General features: G+C 36.0%; 1 protein-coding gene across 8 annotated transcripts in view; it reads right to left on the bottom strand.

Moving 5' to 3' along the window:
• Positions 1–24,105, bottom strand: part of ppp3cb (protein phosphatase 3, catalytic subunit, beta isozyme) — a 103,381-nt gene that overhangs the window by 20,582 nt on the left and 58,694 nt on the right. For all 8 annotated transcript variants that reach the window (XM_087280495.1, XM_087280491.1, XM_087280492.1 and 5 more), the window contains 6 exon segments: positions 23,356–23,556; positions 16,994–17,118; positions 16,790–16,901; positions 14,837–14,982; positions 11,840–11,979; positions 259–336 (listed from right to left, as the gene is read on the bottom strand). In XM_087280495.1, the coding sequence (XP_087136621.1) occupies positions 259–336; positions 11,840–11,979; positions 14,837–14,982; positions 16,790–16,901; positions 16,994–17,118; positions 23,356–23,556 (802 nt within the window).

Raw genomic sequence — 24,105 nt, forward strand, 5'->3', positions numbered from 1 at the left:
GGGCAGAAGGGAATGTATGTGAATCGGTGGCATTTCAGGCTACCGCACTGTAATGAACGTGGATTATGGAGAATCAATATCTGTCTGTCAGCTGTATCTGCGCACTGATTGTCCGTCAACAACAGCCTGTGAATATGCACACATCCTCTTTGTGTGTTTGTGAGGCATCTGTCACTCTGAAGAAAGCGAAAGAGCGCTGGAGAAAAAATAGAAGTCACATGGAATGACATAAAAGGGTCAAAGGTGATGTTTTCTTACCCCGCGTCCTGCGCCTCATGTGCTCTGATGACCGACAGCAAGTTGTTGGTCTGTAAAAACTCACACACTGCAGGATAACTGTACAAAATACACACAAATACACAATATGACACATGATAAACAACATATACACTTGTCTTTCACTGACAGTACAGCAATTAAATATCTACTGTAGGGATCTGGTCTGGTTTTGATGACTTCCTGCAGAGCCGGCCCAAGGCATAAGCGAACTAAGCGGCTGTTTAGGGCCCCGTGGCCACCAGGGGGCCCCCAAGAGTGCTTGAAATTATTGTGTGACTTTCGTTTTAGTTTGTTGAGTTGTGGATTAGAGTTGGGACAAAATATATGCCCATTTAAAGTGTTATTTCTGACCGCGATACATACTCAGGTGCCAAGATATGTACCTAAATTTACAAAAGATCTGATTTAATTAATCAGTTTTCCACACTGACTGCAGATAACCGCTTTGGCTACAGTACACCCAGCCGCCACCAGGTGGCGCTTCCCATAATGGCGGATCATTAGACATACACCAGCGTCATGTCTTCCTGTACGCTGAAATAACTAACCAGACTTTTTTACTGTGGTATTTTTGGTTGCACACATGGTAATTAATGTATCAGTTGTGAATTTGATCTAACATTACACTCTAAAAAATAACTCAAGAGGTCTGAATAATTTGTTAGAATAATTTGATTAAGTTTTTACAACAAGAAATTATTTTTAATTACATCAACTAAAAAATGCAGCTAATTTAAGGCTAAATATGTCTGTCAGTTAGTTTGAAACAATATTTAACTAGTGGCAACCCAAAGAAATTGGGTTGATAATTCAACTTTTCTGGATTTGGTTCTGGATTTCAAAGCTCCTCCCCCTCTGAACAAGAAGTCGAGCAAGTCTGGACAAGTTTTAGGCATAGTTTAGACTGTTTGGCACAAAGGACATTTTAAAGTGAGATATCAGAATTTTATTTAACTTCCAAATCAATTTTCTCCATTCCACTAGAGTGTTGGCTACTCCTGGTAAATACAGTTGACGTTAGCAGTGTTTTTTGACTCAAAAAAGTTTTTTTTTTTGCTTTACAAGAATACACAAGAATTTGAGGACGACCTTAATGAGGATGCATGCAGGACCTTAATGAGGAAGACCTTAATGAGGAGGCAAGTAATGACAATTTACATTATTGGTAATCAGTCTACTTTGGAATCGAACCGCAAGATGGAAACCATAGTTAAGGGCATGAGAATCCTAAATGGAATGGATATCTGAAGGTGCTGTGGTCTGCTGATGGGCATGATATACACTCTGAATCTGAACTACCTCAAGGAACTTAAATATACTTGTAAAGTTTGTTTCTCAAACTTAATGGACTGAAGCCCAGTGGAAAAGTAATGCATCTCAAAAACATTATTTTCTTAAGTCTTGACTTATTTCAGAGTAGATTGTGCTCTTTATGTTGTTTTGTATTTTTAAGTCCACATGCTGATGTTTTTGTTTTTGTTTTTGTTTTTTTCATACTGTTTATATGAGACAGTACATATTTTTGTTTTGTAAAATACTGAAAGACTGTGGTTTAAAACAAATAATAAAATACTGGAAAACAAAAATGTTGTTGTTGAATGTGTTTGTTACAAGCAACTAAATGAACAGTAAATTTGAAAACATTCAATTAACAATTTCAGCTATTTAATTTATTTGAGCCTCTAAACTTAAAAACTTACATTTATAATTATGGGAATTAAGTACGTAACACTGGATTGATTTTACATTTTGATTTTAAAAAAGTAGTCGAAACTTTTTAAAAAATAGAGTTTATGCTATGTAAAAGTGCCACTGATTGAAGAGGAAAAGGCCATTTGGCTAACATAATAAGGTTTGTTGTCTGAACTTAATTTTGTTAGATGTTGTTGTAACTTTAATATATTGATGTAAACTGTTCTGTTTAATTTTTTTGGTTTGGTCTAAACAATATTTTTTAAAGTGTACATTCAAAATGTCTCCCTTAGTTTATTAGTTTCATTTCTTTATGTCCCATGTAGAAAAATTCATTCATTCATTCATTCATTTTCTTGTTGGCTTAGTCCCTTTTTTAATCCGGGGTCGCCCGGAATAAACCATCAGCTTATCCAGCTGCAAACCATCTTAGGTAAACATCCACACACTCATTCACACACACACTCATATACTACGGACAATTTAGCCAACCCAATTCACCTGTACCGCATGTCTTTGGACTGTGGAGGAAACCGGAGCACCAGGAGGAAACCCACGGAGAACATGCAAACTCCAACGTTAACTGAGCCGAGGATCGAACCAGCGACTTTCTTGCTGTGAGGCGACAGCACTACCTATATATATATATATATATATATATATATATATATATATATATATATATATATATATATATATATATTTGATATAGGTTTGATATAGGTTCATATATTTTTACAGCTTTATATAGCTTCTTAAATATCAAACAGCAGATTTAAAAGTGATAATTCAAATAAATTTCCACCTATTCACAAGTTGTTTTAAACATTTATGATTTTCTATCTTGGTGGTTCATTCCGCTGTGATGACCACCGATTAATAAATGGACTGAACCGAAAAGAAAATGAATGAATGAGTTTCTATCTTCTGTAGAATGAAACAGCCATTGATTTCTATAGTAGAAACCAAAAATACTACGGAAGTCAGAAGCTGTTTTTGCCCCTAAACATTCTTTAGTAAATCTTTATTTGTGATCAACATAAAAAAAGAAACTCAAACTAGTTTAAAACAAGCAGAGAATGAGTAAATTATGACGGAATGTTCATTTTTGGGCGAATTATCTCTTTAACCCATCGCTAGCCTGTGTATTATTGTCATACCACTGTTAGCCACCAGGGGGTAGCAGCGATGTAAATGTGTAAAATCACCATTAATTTCGGCTCAAAAAATCAAAAAATGGTCCTAGAGAAGAGATGAAGGCATTACGCTGGGTGTTATAAGGCCATGCTGAAGAGCAGTCTTGTTATTTGTCAGTTTAACTTAGCAGTCACCGTCTGATATTTTTATACTGAGGTATTGAAAGTGACAGGCCTAAAGCACAGCATGCACAGACTCACCAGCCAGCATGTTTCATTGATTTCAGAAGGTTTCATAAGAAATGAAAACAGTGAGAATTGTGGGTAATAGCATTCACACTCGAGGCTCTCATTCAGAGCCTGTGCAATGTTAGATGTGGTTTAAAGTCTACAAGAAATCAAAATAAAGTTTTTTTTATGTTTGTGTTAGTCTTGAAGAGGTAGTTCACCCAAAAAATGAAAATGTATTTATTTACGCACCATCAAGAGGTTCCAAACCTCTATGGGAGGTTTTAAACACTAAAGACTATATATCTTTACTTTTTAAACACTAAAGAGGATATTTTGAAGAAAGCTGAAAACCTGTACTATTAACTTCCATAGTAGGAAAAGCTAAAATCAATGACTGCAGCTTTTTTTTCAGCTTTAAAAAAAAAAAAAAGGCTAAGGGTGCTTTCACACCTAGTCTCGTTTGCCCAATTAGCGCGATCCGTTTGGCATATGTGAAACCAGCAATCGCGCTCAGATCCACGCCAAAACAATCAGTCCAAGATCACCTGAATGAGGTGTTCTCGGCTCGATTGAAACGAACTCTTGAGCGGATCGATTGTAGTGAGAAAGCGATACAATCCGAGCCAGGCTATATCACTGTGTATCATGGATATGTCATAGGCATATATACGGCTATATGAGGAGAGAATTATGAGTAGGGCAGGAGGTCATTCCTAACGGTAAATGTGTGTTTCATGTAAAATACGAAAGTGAAAGCATGCTGAACTATTAACGAGAGCTGTTTATCCGTTAGGAAAATTGACCGAACTGCAGGTAGTTTATCTGTTATTTCTCTCTATAATGCACAAGCCAACTGCTATGTATAAGAAAGCCTAACCTCTGATCTACATTAAGTGAGGACATCTGTGGGTGTCACCATTCAAAATTGAAGCGCAGATTTTCGCTAATATTGTCTCATTGCTCATAGTCAAAAATTAAAATAAAAGTATGTGACAGCTGACCGGGACTTCTGTGAAACCGTGAAACTCTGACGCTGTTTCGGTGGTGTTCACAGGTTTCACAGGTGTGAAAGCACCCTAAATGATCAGAGTTTCAGTAAACTATCATTTTAAGAATATCTACTGTATGTGCCAGTCTATGCTTCAAAAACATTGACAAAATTAACATTTTAGGAGATACAAACATTAAAACTTGCAGTTTGTCACTTCTATCTAATTGGATCAACAATTGTTAGATGTCACTTCATCAAATCTTTGGACCAATCAAATGCTCTCTTGTATCTCACAAATCCCACCCGCTTCAATACGATATCCGCTTATTTTATGTGGTCAGTGTTGCCAGCTTAGCAACTTTGTCGCTGTATTTAGCGACTTTTCAGACCCCCTAAACGACAAGTTTTCAAAAAAGCAACAAATCTAGCGACTTTTTTGTGTTACTGGAGATTTTGTATAGACTCTCACATGCCCATGTACCGTCCCTACACTTCTCAAGTGCTACGGTTGATGCCCCTCCCCAGCATCAGAGCACTGACAGGCAGCCCAGTCCTCGTACAGCAGTCTCTCCCACCCGCAGATCACTCCTCTGCATACCGAGGGAAAAAAGATTTAGCACCGGGAGAGTGAGGTATTTCCAGTGTACAGTCAAACCGATCTGCTTCTCCATTATTTTAACAAATTAATTTGACCTTGTTCACAATCACAGATATTTTAGTGACAGTTTCGGAACTTGTCTGAGGTTATTACATCTAAGAGGCAACTGCAAATTCACTACACACCTACATTGATATACCGTTTTCAAACAGCAATACATTTTGTTAAACTGACATTTCCTGTGTGACTCCATACGATACTTCGGGTTTCTTCTCACTGAGCCTCGCTTTCGCTTTTAAAATGACAGCCGTGTGAAATCAGTCTATCGCTATATGCGCTTGAGCTCAATCTTTCTCATTGGCAAATAATTCGATTACTGTTGTCAATGTAAAGCACAGGTGTCAAACTCAGTTCCAAAAGGGCCGCAGCTCTGCACAGTTTAGTTCCAACCCTAATTAAACACACCTGATCAAACTAATTGAGTCCTTCAGACTTGTTTGAAACCTACAGGTAAGTGTGTTGGAGCAGGGTTGGAACTAAACTGTGCAGGGCTTCGGCCCTCCAGGAATTGAGTTTGACACCCCAGATGTAAACAGTCACTGTCTCCCCTGCGTCTGCATGTTGTTTTGCCTCTGTGAAAATCAGCGCGTGCCCAAATGGAAACTGCCATTTTTATGCAAAATCTTCCCTCTTTCCCTCCCCCGACACTTCCACCAAAACCGAGCTGGACACACCCACTTTCCTGACTTTTTTCAAACTAGAGGTGTGAAAACACCCTGCTGAGACAGAGGGGTTTCGTGACCCTTTGAAGCAACATGCTATTGGAGTTAGGCCCCGTTTACACTAATGCGTTTTAGTTTGAAAACGCATAAGTTTTGCTACGGTTACGCCATCCGTCCACACTACGCCGGAGTTCTCGAGCGCCGAAAACGGAGCGTTTCGAAAACGCTGGAGAGGCCGTTTTCATTCTAAAACGCTGCAGCTCCGTCTCAGTGTGGATGGGGAAAGACGGAGATATCTGAAAACGGAGGCGGGGCTGCAGACATTCGCCTCTCTGATTGGGGCTTTTCCTCAATATTAAGTAGCCTAACACACAGTTCAGTCCTGAATCTTCTCCGTGTAAGTTCAGACTTCGCAAGTTTGATCAAGGCTGCATCTCTTCTTCTCAGTTTGATATGGAAAACATACCGAGGACACGCGTCAATCTTCACAGGGAACAGTGTACTTTATAACTTCATTCACATCAACTTGGCTACGTTGTTTCACTTTCTCAACAATAAAATGTAAACTTGATATAAGGAACTGCCTATTTTTATTTTAATATTAACAACTAAACAGACAGCAGAAATGTTGAGGCGTCGTGCTGCATGAGAGTCATCTTCACTGTGTGCATATTTATAACAAAACGGAGCCGATAACAACTGCCTCCTTTCAATTTCAGTGAAAATACGAAACACACCCTCTCTTTTGCTGAATATCAGTTTTAATAATCGATAATGGCCATTATAAAAGTATAACATACAATAAGTTTATACATTATAGGAAATAAAGGCAAGCGATCAGTCAATATACAGAATGTAGGCTACGTGCTTACATTAATCATTAACTTATCTTTGCGCTCAGCCAAAACACGTTACCTGAGAACAAGTAATAGATTCCAGTGACCAAAGTCAGGGAATATGTCGTTAGATAAAGACAACAAGATGAATGAAATATCACGTTTAATAAATATAGTGAGATTAGATCCAGCGGGAGATGCTTGATGAGAAGTCCGACTAGCAGAGCTCTCATCTGGGTAGATGGGCTCCAGCGATTGCCAAAGTGTGTGTGTGTGGTCACGTGATGTGCGTTTTCAGCGTTTTGGTGTGGACGGAGAGCAGTTCAGAAACGCTGGGTAAAACGCGAGTGTGGACGCGGATCGTTTTCATTCTAAAACGCCGTTTTAAAACTAATACGCACTAGTGTAAACGGGGCCTTACTGTATGTCCCGTCCTGTTTTCGAATTTTAGTTCAAATTACATCACACTTCGAACAAAAATGCTTATTTCAAAGCACTTCTCATGACCTTTAAATCTCTCTGTCTTTCTTTAAAGGTGTATAATGGTCTCCCCATATGCTTAGAGGAAGAAAAAAAAAATACTGCTACACTCAAATGATTTAAAGTGTGTTTTTTATTATAAAACAATCTATTTTTATCTCACTTGTAAGTCGCTTTGGATAAAATCATCTGCTATATGAGTCGATGTAAATGTACATTTATATATATAGCCAAGTCCTATTTTTACAGTAAAATAAAACTGTATTTATTACTTATTGTGTTATTGCCGTACATATAACAGTATAATAAAGTATTTAATAATAATAATCAATTTAATGGGTGACTAGGTGGCGCATTGGGTATCGCTGTAGCCTCACAGCAAGAAGGTCGTTGGTTCGAGCCTTGGCTGGGCCAGTTGGCATTTCTTTGTGGAGTTTGCATGTTCTCCCCATGTTGGCGTGGGTTTCCTCTGGGTGCTCCGGTTTCCCCCACAGTCTAAAGACGTGCTATAGACCCTTTCAATGTGGTCATGCTGTTGGCCTATGAACATTTCCTGCTTTTTATCAAACTATTTCAAAACTGTTGCAAGATGCAATTCAATAATAACTTAATGTTAAAACAGATATCATCACGTTATTCATCAATGTGTGTGTTTTTTTTTTTTGGATTCTGAAAAGCTGTAGAAATTATTAATGTAAAACAGGAAGTACATTGGGACCATTGTTATTGTTTACATCCCTCAAATTGGTCTACAGGTGAATTGAATAAACTAAATTGGGTGTAGTGTATGTGTGTGAATAAGGTGCATGGATGTTTTCCAGTACTGGGTTGCAGCTGCAAGGGCCTCCGCTGTGTAAAACATATGCTGGATAAGCTGTGGCGACCCCTAATAAACAAAGGCACTAAGCTGAAGGAAAATTAATTAATGAATGAACATAATTTTAAATTGTGATCAAATTTGTTTATTTATTTATTTATTTATTTGTTTATTTAATTAATATTTTTATTTATTTATTTATTTATTTATTTATTTATGTATTTATTTATTTATTTATTTATTTATTTATTTATTTATTTATCAGTGCAACGAAAAAAAATTGTATTTATATCTTAGTTTCTTAACTTATTTTAAAAAAAAGCATAAATCCTAATGCAGGGTAGATAATATTCAATAATATTACAACAGTTACTGTGAAATAAAAATTGACACTATTTACTTGGTTTGCTCACATTGCAATTTCTGAGGTCAACAATTAATCTGCACAAGTTAATCCGCAGAATATAAGTGTTTGTTTTTGTAATCTTCAATCAAATCTGCAAATGTGCTTCTACTCTGGACTGGCATTCTGTCTCAGTTTGACGACTTGAGCAGAAAATCTCTAACCGAGAACTTCTCCAACTGTTAGTTTTTTGCTAGTGAGAGATGGTGACGAGGAGCACTAAATTCCAATAAACTCTAAGCACTAAAGTCCTATATTCAAAATTCTCTAAGCCAACACGCCAACATGGGGAGAACATGCAAACTCCACACAGAAATACCAAGTGACCCAGCCGAGGCTTGAACCAGCGACCTTCTTGCTGTGAGGCAACAGAGAATGACTGTATCGGAGGCTCCATATTCCTATTTTCACCTTCTTGATCAACTTTCTGTTTGGAACCCAAGCCTAGGCAAATAACTGAGAAAGCATAAATTTTAAACCACATTTTTATGATGTCATTTTCTAGATTTTACCACTATCTAGATTTTTTATCTTTAGATTTTACAGTATTTTAAAAATACAAAATACAAGACACTAAAGTATTTTAATAGAACATATGACAATACAGGCTCATTCTGAAAACATAGTCACGCGGATGTTTCTGGAGACCGCGAATTATGTAGCTGGAGGTAAGTATGGCTGTATTTAATTTTTTTAAGCGAATGCTAAGGGGGCAGTATGACGCCGTTCCTTTTGGTGCTTACCGGCTGACCGCTTGCCTCCATGTGGAGGGCTTTCCCGCTACAACTAGCTTGTCCAGTTAGCTTGTCGTGTACATCGGCAGACTTGAGAGGCAAAGAGGAGTTGACTACAATGATGACAACATCTGTGTTCGAGTCCAGGGAAAAGTGGTTCCAGAAATCAGGTGAGACAAAAACAAAAATCCTGGTAAAAATCAGACGAGGGCTTTCCTTTTTCTGGATGGCTTTTGTAAACCGTTGGTTGGGGTTAGGGAAGTAAGCGGGCGGGCGGGTCAATCTGTAAAATTGGTTGAGTTTAGGGAAGGAGGAGGGTGGGTCGGCAATTCAATCATTCAATAGATCTAAAGCAGCCTCTGGTGGGTTCATGCGAGAACAGCGTGGGGGCGAAAGGCACTCGTGAGAGACATTTGAGATGTGAAAAAGCGCATACAGCGGCCTGTCTCGGATTTGCAAAAACAAAAACTGCAAAAATACATACTTCCCGGGACGTATTTCGCGGTCTCCGGAAACGTCCACAGGACTACGTTTTTAGAATGAGCCTGGGTTGAAATATCAACCCATTTCCATAAACACTCTAAAATACAAATTACAAAGTACGAAGAAATACATGTATCATAAATACTGCCCATCCCTGATAATATTTACACTAAAAATAATACTATATTGACCGATACTTATATGGTCACTGAAATGCTCTGCCTCACAATTAAACATGACAGTCTTTCAGTTGGGATGTTGTCCTCACTATGACACAATATGGTGGTCAGGTTTCCATCGTAACGCAAAGAGATACTTTTCGTAAAATTTCGCAAAAATCATACATGCAAATTAGGTGAATTTCAATCTTATTATTAGAGTGGCTGACTGTAGTATTGGTAACCTATGGCCCGTTTCCACTGAGTGGTACGGTTTGGTTCGGTTTGGTACGCTTTTAGTAACCAACAGTAAGCAAGGCGAGCCAAATGGAAACAGATGATTGGTCACGTGGGTGTAATGTGTGCTACGTCAGAGGTTATTCAGGAAATACGTTTCCATCTCCCATAAATCGTATTTAAGCCTTTTTTAAACAAATCCTAATCTTCCTTAAGTGAGCATATAAACTTTTTTGGTGCATTTTTCCAATCCATCACCTATACTTTGAAATGCGCATTAACACAGGGTGATAATAGTATATAATATGACCGATTCGGTGATAATGTCGAACAGATTGTGTTAAAATCAGGCTAATATTGTGTAGTCTGAACAAAAGCTTCTCTTTTGTTGCCTAAAGTTCTGCACTACTACTAAAAATCTTAGCATAGGAAATGGCAGCTGATGGGATTTCACCATCGCCGAATTGCTATATTGATTTGATTTCGGTGAATTGCTCAGCCCTGTTCTCGATTCTCTCTCCATCATTTGTGTGTTTCTCTCAGGTTCTCACTGTATCTCTGGATCTTCATATCTCAGCGGATCTGGCAGTAGTAGCCAGTTGTCATGGTAACGGCAGAGCGCAGAATCCCGTGGGATTGTGGGATTGTGTGTTGTGCTGAGGCTGGCCAGTGTTTGACTGCTTTACAATTACAATTAAACTTGCGCTTGACTTTCATGTACACCTTTATTTCACTGTACAAGCTGACCAGGAGGAACTGTGTTTTGCTCTGGAGTGGTCCTTTCACTGCTCAGGAGAAAGTGTCAGCTTTGTGTTAGATATCTTTAAAGAAATACAATCAATTGAAGAGACTTAAATGACACAATTTTGAACATAGAGTAGGGCTATAGCTCTAACAGAAGCTTTTTAGTATTAGAGGTAATTTTAATGAAAGTATAAAAGGAATATATATATATATATATATATATATATATATATATATATATATATATATATATATATATATATATATATATATATATATATATATATATATATATATATATATATATATATAGGTTTTATAATGAATAAATAATTGTAAAACATTAAATAAAATATTAAATAAAATATATTTATGTATAATACAAATATATTCAAATAATAGTGTTTTTATTGTTACATACATAAATACATAAATAATTAAAAATGTATAAATTATATAAAGATCCATATATATATATATATATATATATATATATATATATATATATATATATATATATATATATATATATATATATACACACACATTTTAAAACTATATATATATATATATATATATATATATATATATATATATATATATATATATATATATATATAATAAAGAAAAAAAAAATTTCAATATAAATTAAATATATATATTAAATTAAAAATGCATTAAATTTTATTAATTTTTATTAAATAAAAAATTAAGGCTTATTAAAATGCAATATAAAAAATAATAACAATAAAACAGCTCAGATAATTAGGTCTTGAAAGAATTTTAGAAATGAATGAGTTGATATTTTCTGAGTTAAATGGCATAATTTAATATTAATAATAATTACTTACATTTATTTAGTGCTTTCCTGGATACTCAAAGCGCTTTACACATTGGGGGGAATCTCCTCTTGGCAGCCACATCCGGGATTCTTAATGACTGCAGAGAGTCAGGACCTCGGTTTTAACGTCTCACCCGAAAGACAGTGCTAACTGTGCAGTATAGAGTCCCCTTCACTATACTGGGGTGTTAGGACCCACACAGACCACAGGTTGAGTGCCCCCTCACTAACAACATTTATGGCACCACCTAGCTTTCCCATGCAATCTCCCATTCTGGTACTGACCGGGGACAGCCCTGCTTAGCTTCAGTGGGCGACCATGTGAGAGTTGCTGAGAGCTTTAATCTTGTTAAATTAAAGCACAGTCAGTGTAGAGATCCTTACAGAAGGAGATGTGCTGTCAAGGAGAAACCACTGAGACATCAAGAAGATCATCATTTTTTACATTCACATTTACCTGTAAAAGTAGGAGCATCCGCGGACAGTGTTGTGGCTGAAATAATCTTGGCTCTTTTCGTTGCCAAAGTCCTCCAGCGGGTCTGACCACAGCAGATCACACATGGGGCCGAACGCCGGAGGCTCCTTGAACCTGTCCAGCTGACAGATCAACAAAGAGACTGTCAACAACATCAATATAAATTAAAAATGATGTTTGATAATAATCACAAATCAATAAACAGTATCCAGTGGTGGAAAGACTACTGTAAAATCACATTCAAGTGAAAGTACTTTTATTATAAGACTGGCAGAAAATAAAAGGTTGGCATTATCTAGGATGATATGGAACTAGAACTATACTCTAGAACTAGAACTATATCTTGGAACTATACTCTCATTCTGGCGTAATAAACAGGCTGTGTGTTTACTTAAGGTTGGAGCTAAAATATAGAGGACACCAGCCCTCCAGGACCGAGTTTGAACACCCCTGGTCTAAAGGGTCTTGCACTCATTTCGTTGCATCTTTGTGGACATTTTTCACAATTTTATTGAAGGAATTACAGGACTGATTAGTCTACTTAGCAGTGTTGGGGAAAGTTACTTTTGAAAGTAATGCATTACTATTTTGAGCTACTCCCCAAAAAAGTAACTAATTGCGTTACTTAGTTACTTTTATGTTAAGTAATGCAATATGTTACTTCTCTGTTATTTTGCGTTACTTTTTCTAACCAAAAACTTTTTTTCTCTTCTCAAAAAAATGTTTCCCTTCTTTTTTAAATAGAGAAGCTCTGCAATTAAAACTACTCATTTTGTTACTTGGTCATTTTTTTTTTTTTACTTTATATACTTTGTTATTTTGTTATATTTGTGCTTTTTGGACCCTCTAGGGATAAAATTTACATTGCTAATTGTAAAGCATAGTAAAGTGAAATTGACAGAAAGATAGTTATGCTTTATTTGTGCACAGCCTGTATATCAAGAAGAAAATACAGTAGGAGCATAAGGTGAGATTTAGAGAAGATCCATCAAACATCTGCTGGTAGAGCCCAGCCTTAAGTCTAAAAAATTTCAAATTGGCCCAGATTTGCTCAGTCAGGTCTTTCTGAAAATGAGTCTAATATATATATATATATATATATACACACACACACACACACACACACACACACACACACACACACACACACACACACACACACACACACACAGACGTCACTAACAATGTAATTAAATGAAATGACACGACAAGAGGGAAAAATTTAAACATGTAAAGAAAGGCAGTTGTAGAAAAGCATGGAAAGCCCAGACAGCAGCCGAAATCTCTCAGTAGTTAGAAACAGTGCTTCAAGATGATGAAGATGAATCCAGGGTGGACATTTTACCAAGACAATGATCCCAAACACAGCCAAGGAAACTCTCAGTTGGATTCAGAAAAGAAAAGGAGGCTGCTAGAATGCTCCAGCCAATCACCTGACCTGAATCCAACAGAAAATATGAACTAAAGACCAGAGCTGATAGACAAGACCCACAGAACGTCACGATTTTTAAACTCGATTGAAGTCTGGGGCGTTGGGTCACACCTGGGCAATGGCCATGGCTTTATTCTTCAAACAAAAAAGACATATTGAAGTTGCCATTACCAAGCCTCTTTAATACAACGTTTAGATTTCAGTAGTTCAGTACTTTTTTCCTTGTGTCAATTTTTCTAAAATGTTTTTGTTTCGTTTCGTTTGTATGTTAGGATTGTTTGGGTTTTTACCAAAATCTAGGTCAATTTTATGTCAACAGCCCCTTTAAAAATATATTTAACATTAAAAATCATAATTTGTCAGCACAGTTTGCTATAGATCCTGCCTAAAACAGTGATTTCCATTATGGGGCAAATCAAAGGGTTTCAAATGGGCTTGTAAAACCATTTCTGGATAATTTTTGCACTTATCCTTGCTGAAAAATCCAGCTTAAGCCAGCCTAGGCTGGTTGGCTGGTTTTAGCTGGTTGACCAGGCTGGTTTTAGAGGGATTTTGGCCATTTCCAGGCTGGTTTTGAGCCATTTCCAGCCTGGTCTTAGCTGGTCAGGCTGGAAAATGACCAGCCAAATCCAGCTAAAACCAGCTTGACCAGCCTGGTTTAAGCTGGATATAGCTGGTTTTGGCTGGACTCCCAGCTTGGCTAGGCTGGTCAAGCTGGTTTTAGCTGGTCATCTCCCAGCCTGACCAGCTAAGACCAGGCTGGAAATGGCTGTAAACCAGCCTAGAAGTGGCCAAAACTAGGCTGGTTTAAGCTGGATTTTTTTAGCAGGGATCTAAGCCACTTACTGTATCTAAATCACTTAACTTCTATGTGGATATCAGAGAACAATTTTAAGGAACACCAAGTTAAAAAAATAATAAATTTACAACTCCCCCAGAGTTAAACGGTTGAGTTTTACCATTTTTAAAATCCATTCAGCTGATCTCCAAGTCTGGCAGGAGCACTTTGAACTTAGCTTAGCATTTAGCTTAGCTTTGTTGTTGTAGGGTACCATGGCAGCAGCAGGTACAATGATATTATGCAGCATTTTTCAGACCTTCTCAGGTACAGCTTGTTTATTACACCAGAATGAGAGTATAGTTCCAAGCCATATCGTCCTAGATAATGCCAACCTTTTATTTTCTGCAGTCTTAGCACACAATGTAACTACAGATGAAACAATGCTTTTAATAGGAACGTCATCAAACTATTTGGTCATTTTGAGTGATTTGCCAATGGTCTAATCTGATTCAATGATCTATGCTAAGCTAAGCTAAGCTAAAAGTATTTCTGCCAGACCCAGAGATCGTCTAAATAGATTAAAAATGGTAAAACTCAACTGCTTACTCAAGGGGTGTTGTAAAATGAGCCTACTTACCTCCCAAAAAGAGCCCCTTAAACAATGTGTCAATGTATTTTATAGCAGTGTTCACTTTTATATCAATGTCTGTTGAATTGTACATTTTGGAATGCACATTATTTTGCACAGTCCAACACTGCTGCTCACCCTCTTGATGTCGTCTAGCGTGTGGATCTCGGGAGACAGACCACCATGAACACACAGAAACTGCTGATTCATCAGAGCGGCCAGAGGCAGACAGTCGAACGCATCCATGCATGCATCGTACACCTGCTCCGAGTATTTGATTTTACCTGAAAGGAGGAAAGACAGCGATCACACACCTGCGCACAGCTACTGATTTCACAGAGGGTCTGAAGTAATGTCACTCCGGCGCTTCCTCTTAAGGGCTGATTTTCTCTGTATGAATCTCATTTGTACATTAAGCTCCTGCATTCATTTGCACTTTGCGAGGACACTGAAGGAGCGCTGTGTAAGTGTGTGTGTGTGTGTGAGAGACAGGCTGTGCTGTGTCAACCTCACTGCTCCAAATCTACCAATCTGCTCAGCAACATCACTGCAGCACTGAATCTCTCAAACACTGGCTCTCTAATGACAGCCGATCAGTCAACATGTAAAGTTCTGACATGTCGTATTGTGGTAATGTTAGAATACAGATGTGCTTTTGTGGAGAATCAGCATTGGATGCGATGATCTTCTTCAGTTGGTTTAATCTAGTCTTACTCTGGAGGTAAATTAGCTGAATATAATCCCACAAAATGTCTTTTTGAAAGATTAGATTGGAACAATTTTGGCTTTGTATTGTAAAGCATTGCAAATTATTAGCAAATATATTTATTTTTTATTTGACTATAAATTTATCTATATGTATATATTTATTGAGAAACTACTTTCTTACGCCATTCATTCACATATGCAGCTGGTCAGAACAGCAGAAACAGCTGCTACTTCAACGTCACTTTAGAGCCAGTACTTGAATGATTCTTTAGCGTAATGTCTAAAGTGATGACAAAACAGGTAATTTTACTCGCATTTTAAGGTCATAAGGCTGAACGGCATGAAATGCCATCAGTCTACAGAGACCTCCCAGTATTTCTCTGTTGCACCTGTTTTACGCAGTTTATGCCCTTCTAGCTGCAACCCATCACTGGGAAACACCCATACACAGTCAATCATACACATACACTATGGCCAATATAGCTTATCCAATTCACCTATACTACATGTCCTTGGACTTGTGGGTTAAATTGGAGGACCCAGAGAAAAGAAAACCCATGGGAACACGGGGAAAACATACAAACTTCACACAGAAATGCCAACTGACCCAGCCGAGGCTCAGATATATATATATATCCTTGTCTTACCTACTGTGCCACTGCGTCGCCTTATATATATATATATATATATATATATATATATATATATATATATATACATATATATATATATATATATATATATATATATATATATATATATATATATATATATATAAGGCGACGCAGTGGCACAGTAGGTAGAGCAAGAAGGTCGCTGGTTCGAACCTCACCTTGGCATGGCTCAGCAGGCATTTCTGTGTGGAGTTTGCATGTTCACATGCAGTACAGGTGAATTGGGTAAGCTAAATTGTCCCTAGTGTGTTTATTTGAATGAGTGTGTACTGATGTTTCCCAGAGATAGGTTGCAGCTGGAAGGGCATCCACTGCGTAAAACATATGCTGGATATGGATACGTTGGTGGTTCATTCCGCTGTGGCGACCCCAGATTAATAAAGGGACTAAGCCGAAAAGAAAATGAATAAATGAATATATATATATGTATATGTGTGTGTGTGTGTGTGCGCGTGTGTGTGTTCTGTCAGTCAGCAGATGGTAAAGGAGGACACCCTCTCCTCCTCGTTCTCCTCATCAGGGAAATCACACTCTCAGGCTCTCTGGGCTCAACATTAACAGGCAAATTAATTTTCTGCTAATCATACTCCTGTACTCTTTCTCTTTCTGTCAGACGCTGCTCCAGAAAAGCAGGCCTCCACTCTTGCCTTGACTCTTGATTCTCTTGTTTTGCACTTAGTAAACTGAAAAAGAAGCATCGGGTACTCACATTCTTGTTTGAAAGTGAAATATTCAGTCAAATGTCTACATTCATGGTTTCCCCGCAGCAGAAACAGCGTCTTTGGGTACAGGATTTTCAGCGACCAGAGGTAAAGCACACACTGATGGAGAAAATACATAGACATTTCAAAGATATTCGGATCAAGATATTGTGCAATACACACAATAGAGTGCCTAAGCAGGGCACACTCACCTCAATACTGAAGTACCCTCGGTCCACATAGTCTCCTAGAAACAGGTACCTTGTTGTCGCAGGAGACCCGCCAACCTCAAATAACTTCATCAGGTCAAAGAACTGGCCATGAATATCACCACACACTGCAACCATACAAAGAAAATAGGTTAGCATGAGCCGAAGGAAACACTGCTGCTAGCGAAACAGTAGAAAAATTGTATTGTAATGGCGCAAAGGGCTTTAGCAGAATGATTGGAAAATTGGAAAGCAAAGATCTTAACTATGGTTTCTGTAACAAATAAATAAACCCTGAGGCTATCACAGAAACATCAGGATATTCAGTCAGTTTTCCATGTAACTGCATTAAATTTGATTAAAAAGTTGTTTAAATGTAATATTCAAATAATTACATTGTATATGGAAAAAAAAATAATGTTAAAAATAAACAACTAATACATTAGAACAGTACCAGTGAGCACCTAGATGTCAAAAAACACGTCAAAAACATGTCAAAACCTTGATGTCTATTTGACATCCAAACATTGATGCCCTTTTGACAACCAACAAAACAACACAAACAGGATTATAATGTAACAAATGTTTTATTCATCTGAAAGCTTCAGTTCCAAATGAGAAATTTACACTGGGTTTTGTATCCTAACAATGCGTGTAAAGTATCTTGACGTCAAAATGACATCAAATTGACATCTAACATTGGCATCAATTGACATCAAGGTAGTTACTTGACCTTAAATCAATTATCATATTTGACCTGTTTTTGATGTCATTTTGACATTAAGTTGACTGCTGAGTTTGCCATGATATATTATAACCATTATTTTTCTCCAGCCTTAATATACATATCTAAAAAATTTAAGAAATTTGTAAACATTATTAAAAGGTTTAATTAGAAACATGTTAAAACACACACATAAATAAATTGATCCTAAATTTGCCTTTTTTAAAAGTAAATTAAATATTCTAAACATTTTAATAAACTAATAAACTGTGACTGATACTGAACTACTACTTCTTGTATTTTTAAAATGAGTTTCCGTCATTGAAAACAATATATTTAAAATCAATATTGTAGTGTGTCTGCTGCAGTCATCGTCTAGCTATTACAATTTTACATTTTAATTTAAATTCAATCATTTTACGCTTCAACACCTATAATTTTAAACATGCTAAAGATAGAAAGAATGAAAGAAAGATAGATAGATAGATAGATAGATAGATAGATAGATAGATAGATAGATAGATAGATAGATAGATAGATAGATAGATAGATAGATAGATAGATAGATAGATAGATAGATAGATAGATAGATTTTTTTCTTTTTACATTTTACTGTGAAATGTGTGGTTTTGTAACATTTTCATTTGAAATATTGTGCAACTTTTTTTTTTTTTTTTTACATTTTACTGTGAAACATGGTTTGGAACTTTTTACCGTACAGTGTTTTTTTTTTTTTTTTAAATTACATTTTAATGTTAAAAGTGTTTTTTGGAAAATTTTTCATATAAAATACTGTGAAACTTTTGGTTTTGGAAAATTTTACTGAAGAATTTATTTATTTATTTTTTACATTTTATTGTAATCGGTGTTGTTTTGAAATTGTTTTGGAACATTTTCATATGAAAAACTAAACAACTTGAGGGGTGTTTTATTTTACTGTAAAATGTGGAACATTTTCATATAAAATACTGTGACACGTACTATTTTACATACTAATTTACTGTTAATTTTTGACATTTTACTGTAAAATGTGTTTTTAACCTTTTACTGTGAAACATGTCGTTTTAAAACATTTTATTGTTTATTTTTATATTTTACAGTAAAACCCTTGTCATAACATTCCCACACATGTCCACTTAAAAAAAGTTCTAGGCCCATACTCTTGATTGAACTTTTTTTCCTGTGGGGGCTATTTGCTTGTGAAAAAAAAGACCCTCAGTCACCATTCTGACTGATCCAGCATGTGTGTGTTCAGACAAAAAGCCAGCCCAGCAGGTGATTGTTGTTTTAAATCAACTAAAATGTCTAATTGGAGCTATTCTCATACGGGTTTGTGTTCCCAATGGAAGGTCAAAGGATTAAAGGCCAAAGGGTCTGAATGCACACAAAGCTAACCACCTTTCCCGTTCTCTCTGTTTAATAGGTTCCAGGGAATTAAATCAGTTATCCAGCAAGCCATTAATGTTTAATGACTCCAGTGTGTGAAATTCATACTTCCACCAGCTGATGAGGCTTCAGAAATGCATGCTGGGAGAGCTTTTGGTCTCAGGTGTTCAGTGTCTCGGCCTGCTAAATGATGGCATCTTCATAGCTGAGGAGCAACATCTTTGACCCGCATCAGACCTGCTGCCTGTGCTTAACCTTCGCTTTGACTCATGGGAAATTAAGGCCACTTTGTTATTTATTCTTAAATGCCCACATTTTTTTTAGAGGTCAACATTTTTTGTGAGGAGATTTTCAGTTCAAGAATTCATTAGTATGAAGTGTAATTCTGTGTATCTGCAGAAATATGCAGAAATATTTGTACATGCGTATATTTAACTTTTTAATCAATCTATCCACAATGGAGCATAATGGAAAATACTCAGACATGTTCAATTTATGTTTATGCCAGTAAGTAAATAAAATATACTAAATTTGGAGTTGTTAAGCTCACCAAGCATCCAATTATTTATTCATATATGCAATAAAAACAGAACTATTGTGAAATATTGTTACATTGAACACAGCTGTGCTACTTAATATACAGATGAAGTCAGAATATATTATTCGCCTCCTTGAATTAACACCCCTGTTTAATTTTCCCCCAATTTCTGTTTAATGGGAGAAGATTTTTTTCAACACATGTCTGACCATAATAGTTTTAATAACTCATTTCTAATCACTGATTTATTTTATCTTTGCCATGATGAGAGTAAATAATATTTTACTTGACATTTTTTAAGACACTTCTATACAGCTTAAAGTGACATTTAAAGGCTTAACTGGGTTAACTAGGCAGGTTAGGGTAATTAGGCAAGTCATTGTATAATGATAGTTTGTTCTGTAGACTATAGAAAGAAAAATTTGCTTAAAGGGGCTAATAATTTTGTCCCTAAAATGTTTTTAAAAAAATTAAAAACGGCTTTTATTCTAGCCGAAATAACACAAATAAGACTTTCTCCAGAAGGAAAAATATTATCAGACATACTGTGAAAATGTCCTTGCTCTGTTAAACATTATTTGGGAAATATTTAAAAAAGAAAAAAAAAATCAAAGGGGGCTAATAATTCTGACTTCAACTGTATATATTTACATGTTCCAAAGATAAATAAAATTAATTTGCAACATCATGAGTGTGAGTAAATGATGATTATTTTAATTTTAGGGTGAAACAATTGTTTAGGATGGTGAAAGCACCATTATTTTATGAAACATTACTCGCATGCATCTTGGATGGCCGTATGATGAGTAAAAAGTACACTAAGCCGACAAGAAAATGAATGGTTGAATAAATTATTACCACTTTAAGCTATATTTTTTTGATAGTCTACAGAACAATCACTATACAATGATTGCCTAATTACCTCTAATCACTTAGTTAACCTAATTAACTTAGTTAAGCCTTTATATTGCACTTTAAGCTGAATACTAGCATCTTGAAAAATATCTAGTCAAATATTATGTTCTGTTATCATGGTCAAGATAAAATAAATCAGTTATTAGAAATGAGTTTTTAAAACTATTATGTTTAGAAATGTGTTGAAAAAATAGATAACACTTTATAATAACTACACACTATAATGCTTACGTTTTCTTGTAAGATCAGGCTTTGTTTCCCAGGCTTTGTGTAAAGTTGGTAACACTTTATAATAACTACACACTATAAATCATTTACTAAGCATTACCAAATAGTGAATTCATTATCTGTTAAGCTTTAACTCTACATTAATAAGCGTTAGTAAGCAGTTTATAACTGCAGCTACAAATGCTCTATTCTTGACTTAAAAGCACCTATATAATGTTTAACAATTGTAATTTTATATTTAGTTAATGATTTATTTTTCATTACTAAATTAAGTATCCCATTATTTACAAAGCATTTGTATTTAAGAGTAAATAGGGGATTTAGGATCATTCAGAATGAGTTAGTAAATGATTAATAAACTATTATTATTCAGGCATATATTAATGGTTACTATGTATATAATAAATGTTTTATTAATTCAACTTCATCTAGTTTTGTGACCTAATCTAAAGTGAGGACTATTTATGCTTTATAAATCCTTTATAAATGACAAATAAAGGCTCAGTTAAATTCTAAACGGGAAAAATGACATTTTAATTTAAAGATACACAATTGAATTTGTACTTTAAATGAAAAATAAATCTTTGCAACCTAATCTAAAATACAATCACTGTAGAGTTTAAACATTGCATCCTATTATATTGTTAAATTATTATATTATTATGTTGTTGTTTTATCCAGTTTTATGTTGTATTTTGACAATGTTTACTGTTTTTCAGCAATGTTTAAACTTTATGGTAATTTTACTTTTTAGAAAAGATTGCAAGGATTATTGTTCATTTGAATCTGAGCCTTTAATAGTCATTTATAAGGGATTTATGAAGCATAAACAGTCCTCACTTTAGATTAGGTCAAAAAACTGCATGAAGTTGAGTTAATAAAGCATTTATTAACATATTAGTTAACTATTAGTATATGGCTGAATAACAAGATACATAAATGTTGATTTCAATAGTTAATCAATCATTTAATAACTCATTTTGAATTATCCTATAAAACCTCAACTACTCTTAAATACAACTCGTTTGTAAATAATGCTATACTTAATTAATTAATTAAATAAAAATCATTAACTAAGTATGAAAATACAATTATTAACCACTTTATATAGGTGCTTATAAGTCAAGAATACAGCATTTGTAGCTGCAGTTATAAACTGCTTACTAACACTTATTAATGTAGAGTTAATGCTTAACAAATAATGAATTCACTAGATACTAATGCTTAGTAAATGATTCATAGTGTGTAGTTATTATAAAGTGTTACCAAAAAATCTTCTCTACGTTAAACAGAAATTGGGAGGAAAATATACAGGGGGGTAATTATTCAGACTTTGGGCTCTATTTTGACGGTCCATGCGCAGTGCGCAAAACGCAGGGCGCAAACGCTTTCAGGGCGTGTCAGAATGCATTTTTGCTTATTTACAGACGGGAAAACCTGCTTTGCGCCAAGGCGCATGGGCTAAAAGGGTTGAGTTTTTTTTCCTAATGAGTTATAGGTGTGTTTTGAGAATAAACCAATTAGAGTCTCATCTCCTATTACCTTTAAGAGCCAGCTGCATCGCGCCAAAAGCGCATTCGCTATTTACAAGACGTAAAGTAAGTCTAAGTGGAAAAAATGAGCATTTCAAAAGCAAACAGTTAACAGTTTTTTAACAGAAAACTGTTAAACAGAGCATCTACTGCGGGAGAATAAGAGATAATGGATCACTTTCACTTTCGCTCTTGGATAGGGAAACCTTTACGCACAGAAACCTTTACGGTTTGTTAAGCGCAGATATTCGTTTCAAAACTATTTCTAAATTCAGTTCTAATTTCCAGCAATCGAATAAATGAACAATAATAATCAAGTGTGGTCAAAATACTGAGTTATATCCTAAAACACATGCTGTGCCCCATTTGGTCTAAAACCTGCAGGTGGGCGAATCTAAGCTTGTTTTTAATAAAACAAATATAAATATGGATATAATAAATAATACTGCTAATAATAATAACATTATACAAAAGCAAATTGTTATGAATGAACTGAAAAAGCCTCCCGAGATGAAGAAGACATAAAAGCAGCTATTTTTCATATTTATGTAGGCTAGAAAATAATATATTTTGTAATATTTTAATCCTTTATATTTATATCCTATATCTATTCTTATTATATCCTATATATATCCTTAATATTTAAATTTTTTCATATGTAAAGATATTTGCCTAATGCTCTCTTGTGCGTATTAAGCAGTGCGTAATCGAGGCGCAACTCTGCGCCGGAGTTTAGACCTGGTTAGTTTTGGTCTAATGAAAAATCTATTATAGTTTCTCAAAATAGCAACACGCCAGCAGTGCGCCTCAGAACGCCTTCCTTTTTAGACCAGAACGCCTATGGGCGCACAAATGAGCGCTAATGCATTTGCTGTTTAAACAGCGTAGCGCAACGCCTCAAAACGACTCTTGTGCCAAGCTGAAACTACCAAAAGACTATTGCGCCGCGTCTTGCGCCACACAGCGCCGGGTGTATGATAGGGCCCTTTAACTGTAAGTTATCTACCCAGCTCTGTATGTCAGAGATGTCTGCATGAGTAACCTGTGACAGGAGCCTCGATGTCCAGCATGGTCTTCTCTTGGCGCAGGATAGCGGCCCCTTCATTGACGATGCGTAGGGCGACGGGCTCCTCAACGCGGCCCTCTTTAGTGAGATGAGCCTTCAGCAGGTCCACACGCGGTTTGCCCTCACAGTCAAACACCTCTCGCATGCTCAACCTGTGGCTCAGTGGGAACGGCACCGCTGAAAAGAGAGAAAGAGGAACGCGGAGAAGAGTAAATGATGTGGAAATCCAAGTGGGATCACACTAACTAAAAAAACATCCGCTGCATAGTGACACATCCAGAATGCTGAACAAACTTTCAGCTAGCGTTCAGGCCAGAACACATACTCAATGAAACACCTTCCACTTTTAGATGACTTTGAGAGGAACATGAGGACGAGAGATTAAACTCACTACACGACTTAAAGGATTTGGACAACTCAGGAATATCAGCAATCTACAAAAACAATATTGATAAATATGGATCTGTCACACATCTTAACAGGTGTGTGACAGATCCATATTTATCAATATTGTTTTTGTCATCAGCATCTTAAATCCTTGAATGCTTTATATACATAAAGACTGTATTCTGTTGTGTTTGTAAAACTTTTGTTGTCATAAAATAAAAAAAAAAGGATGAGGACGTCATGTGATCGGTCATCATGACTGCAGCAACTTTGAGCCCCGAAGTGTCCGGCTGTCTGGCTTGACGGCCACGTTTTCAACTCTGCCCCTCGCCTGTGACT

Source organism: Danio rerio, chromosome 14, assembly GCF_052040795.2.
Source record: "Danio rerio strain M-AB ecotype USA chromosome 14, GRCz13ab, whole genome shotgun sequence".
NCBI lineage: Eukaryota > Metazoa > Chordata > Actinopteri > Cypriniformes > Danionidae > Danio > Danio rerio.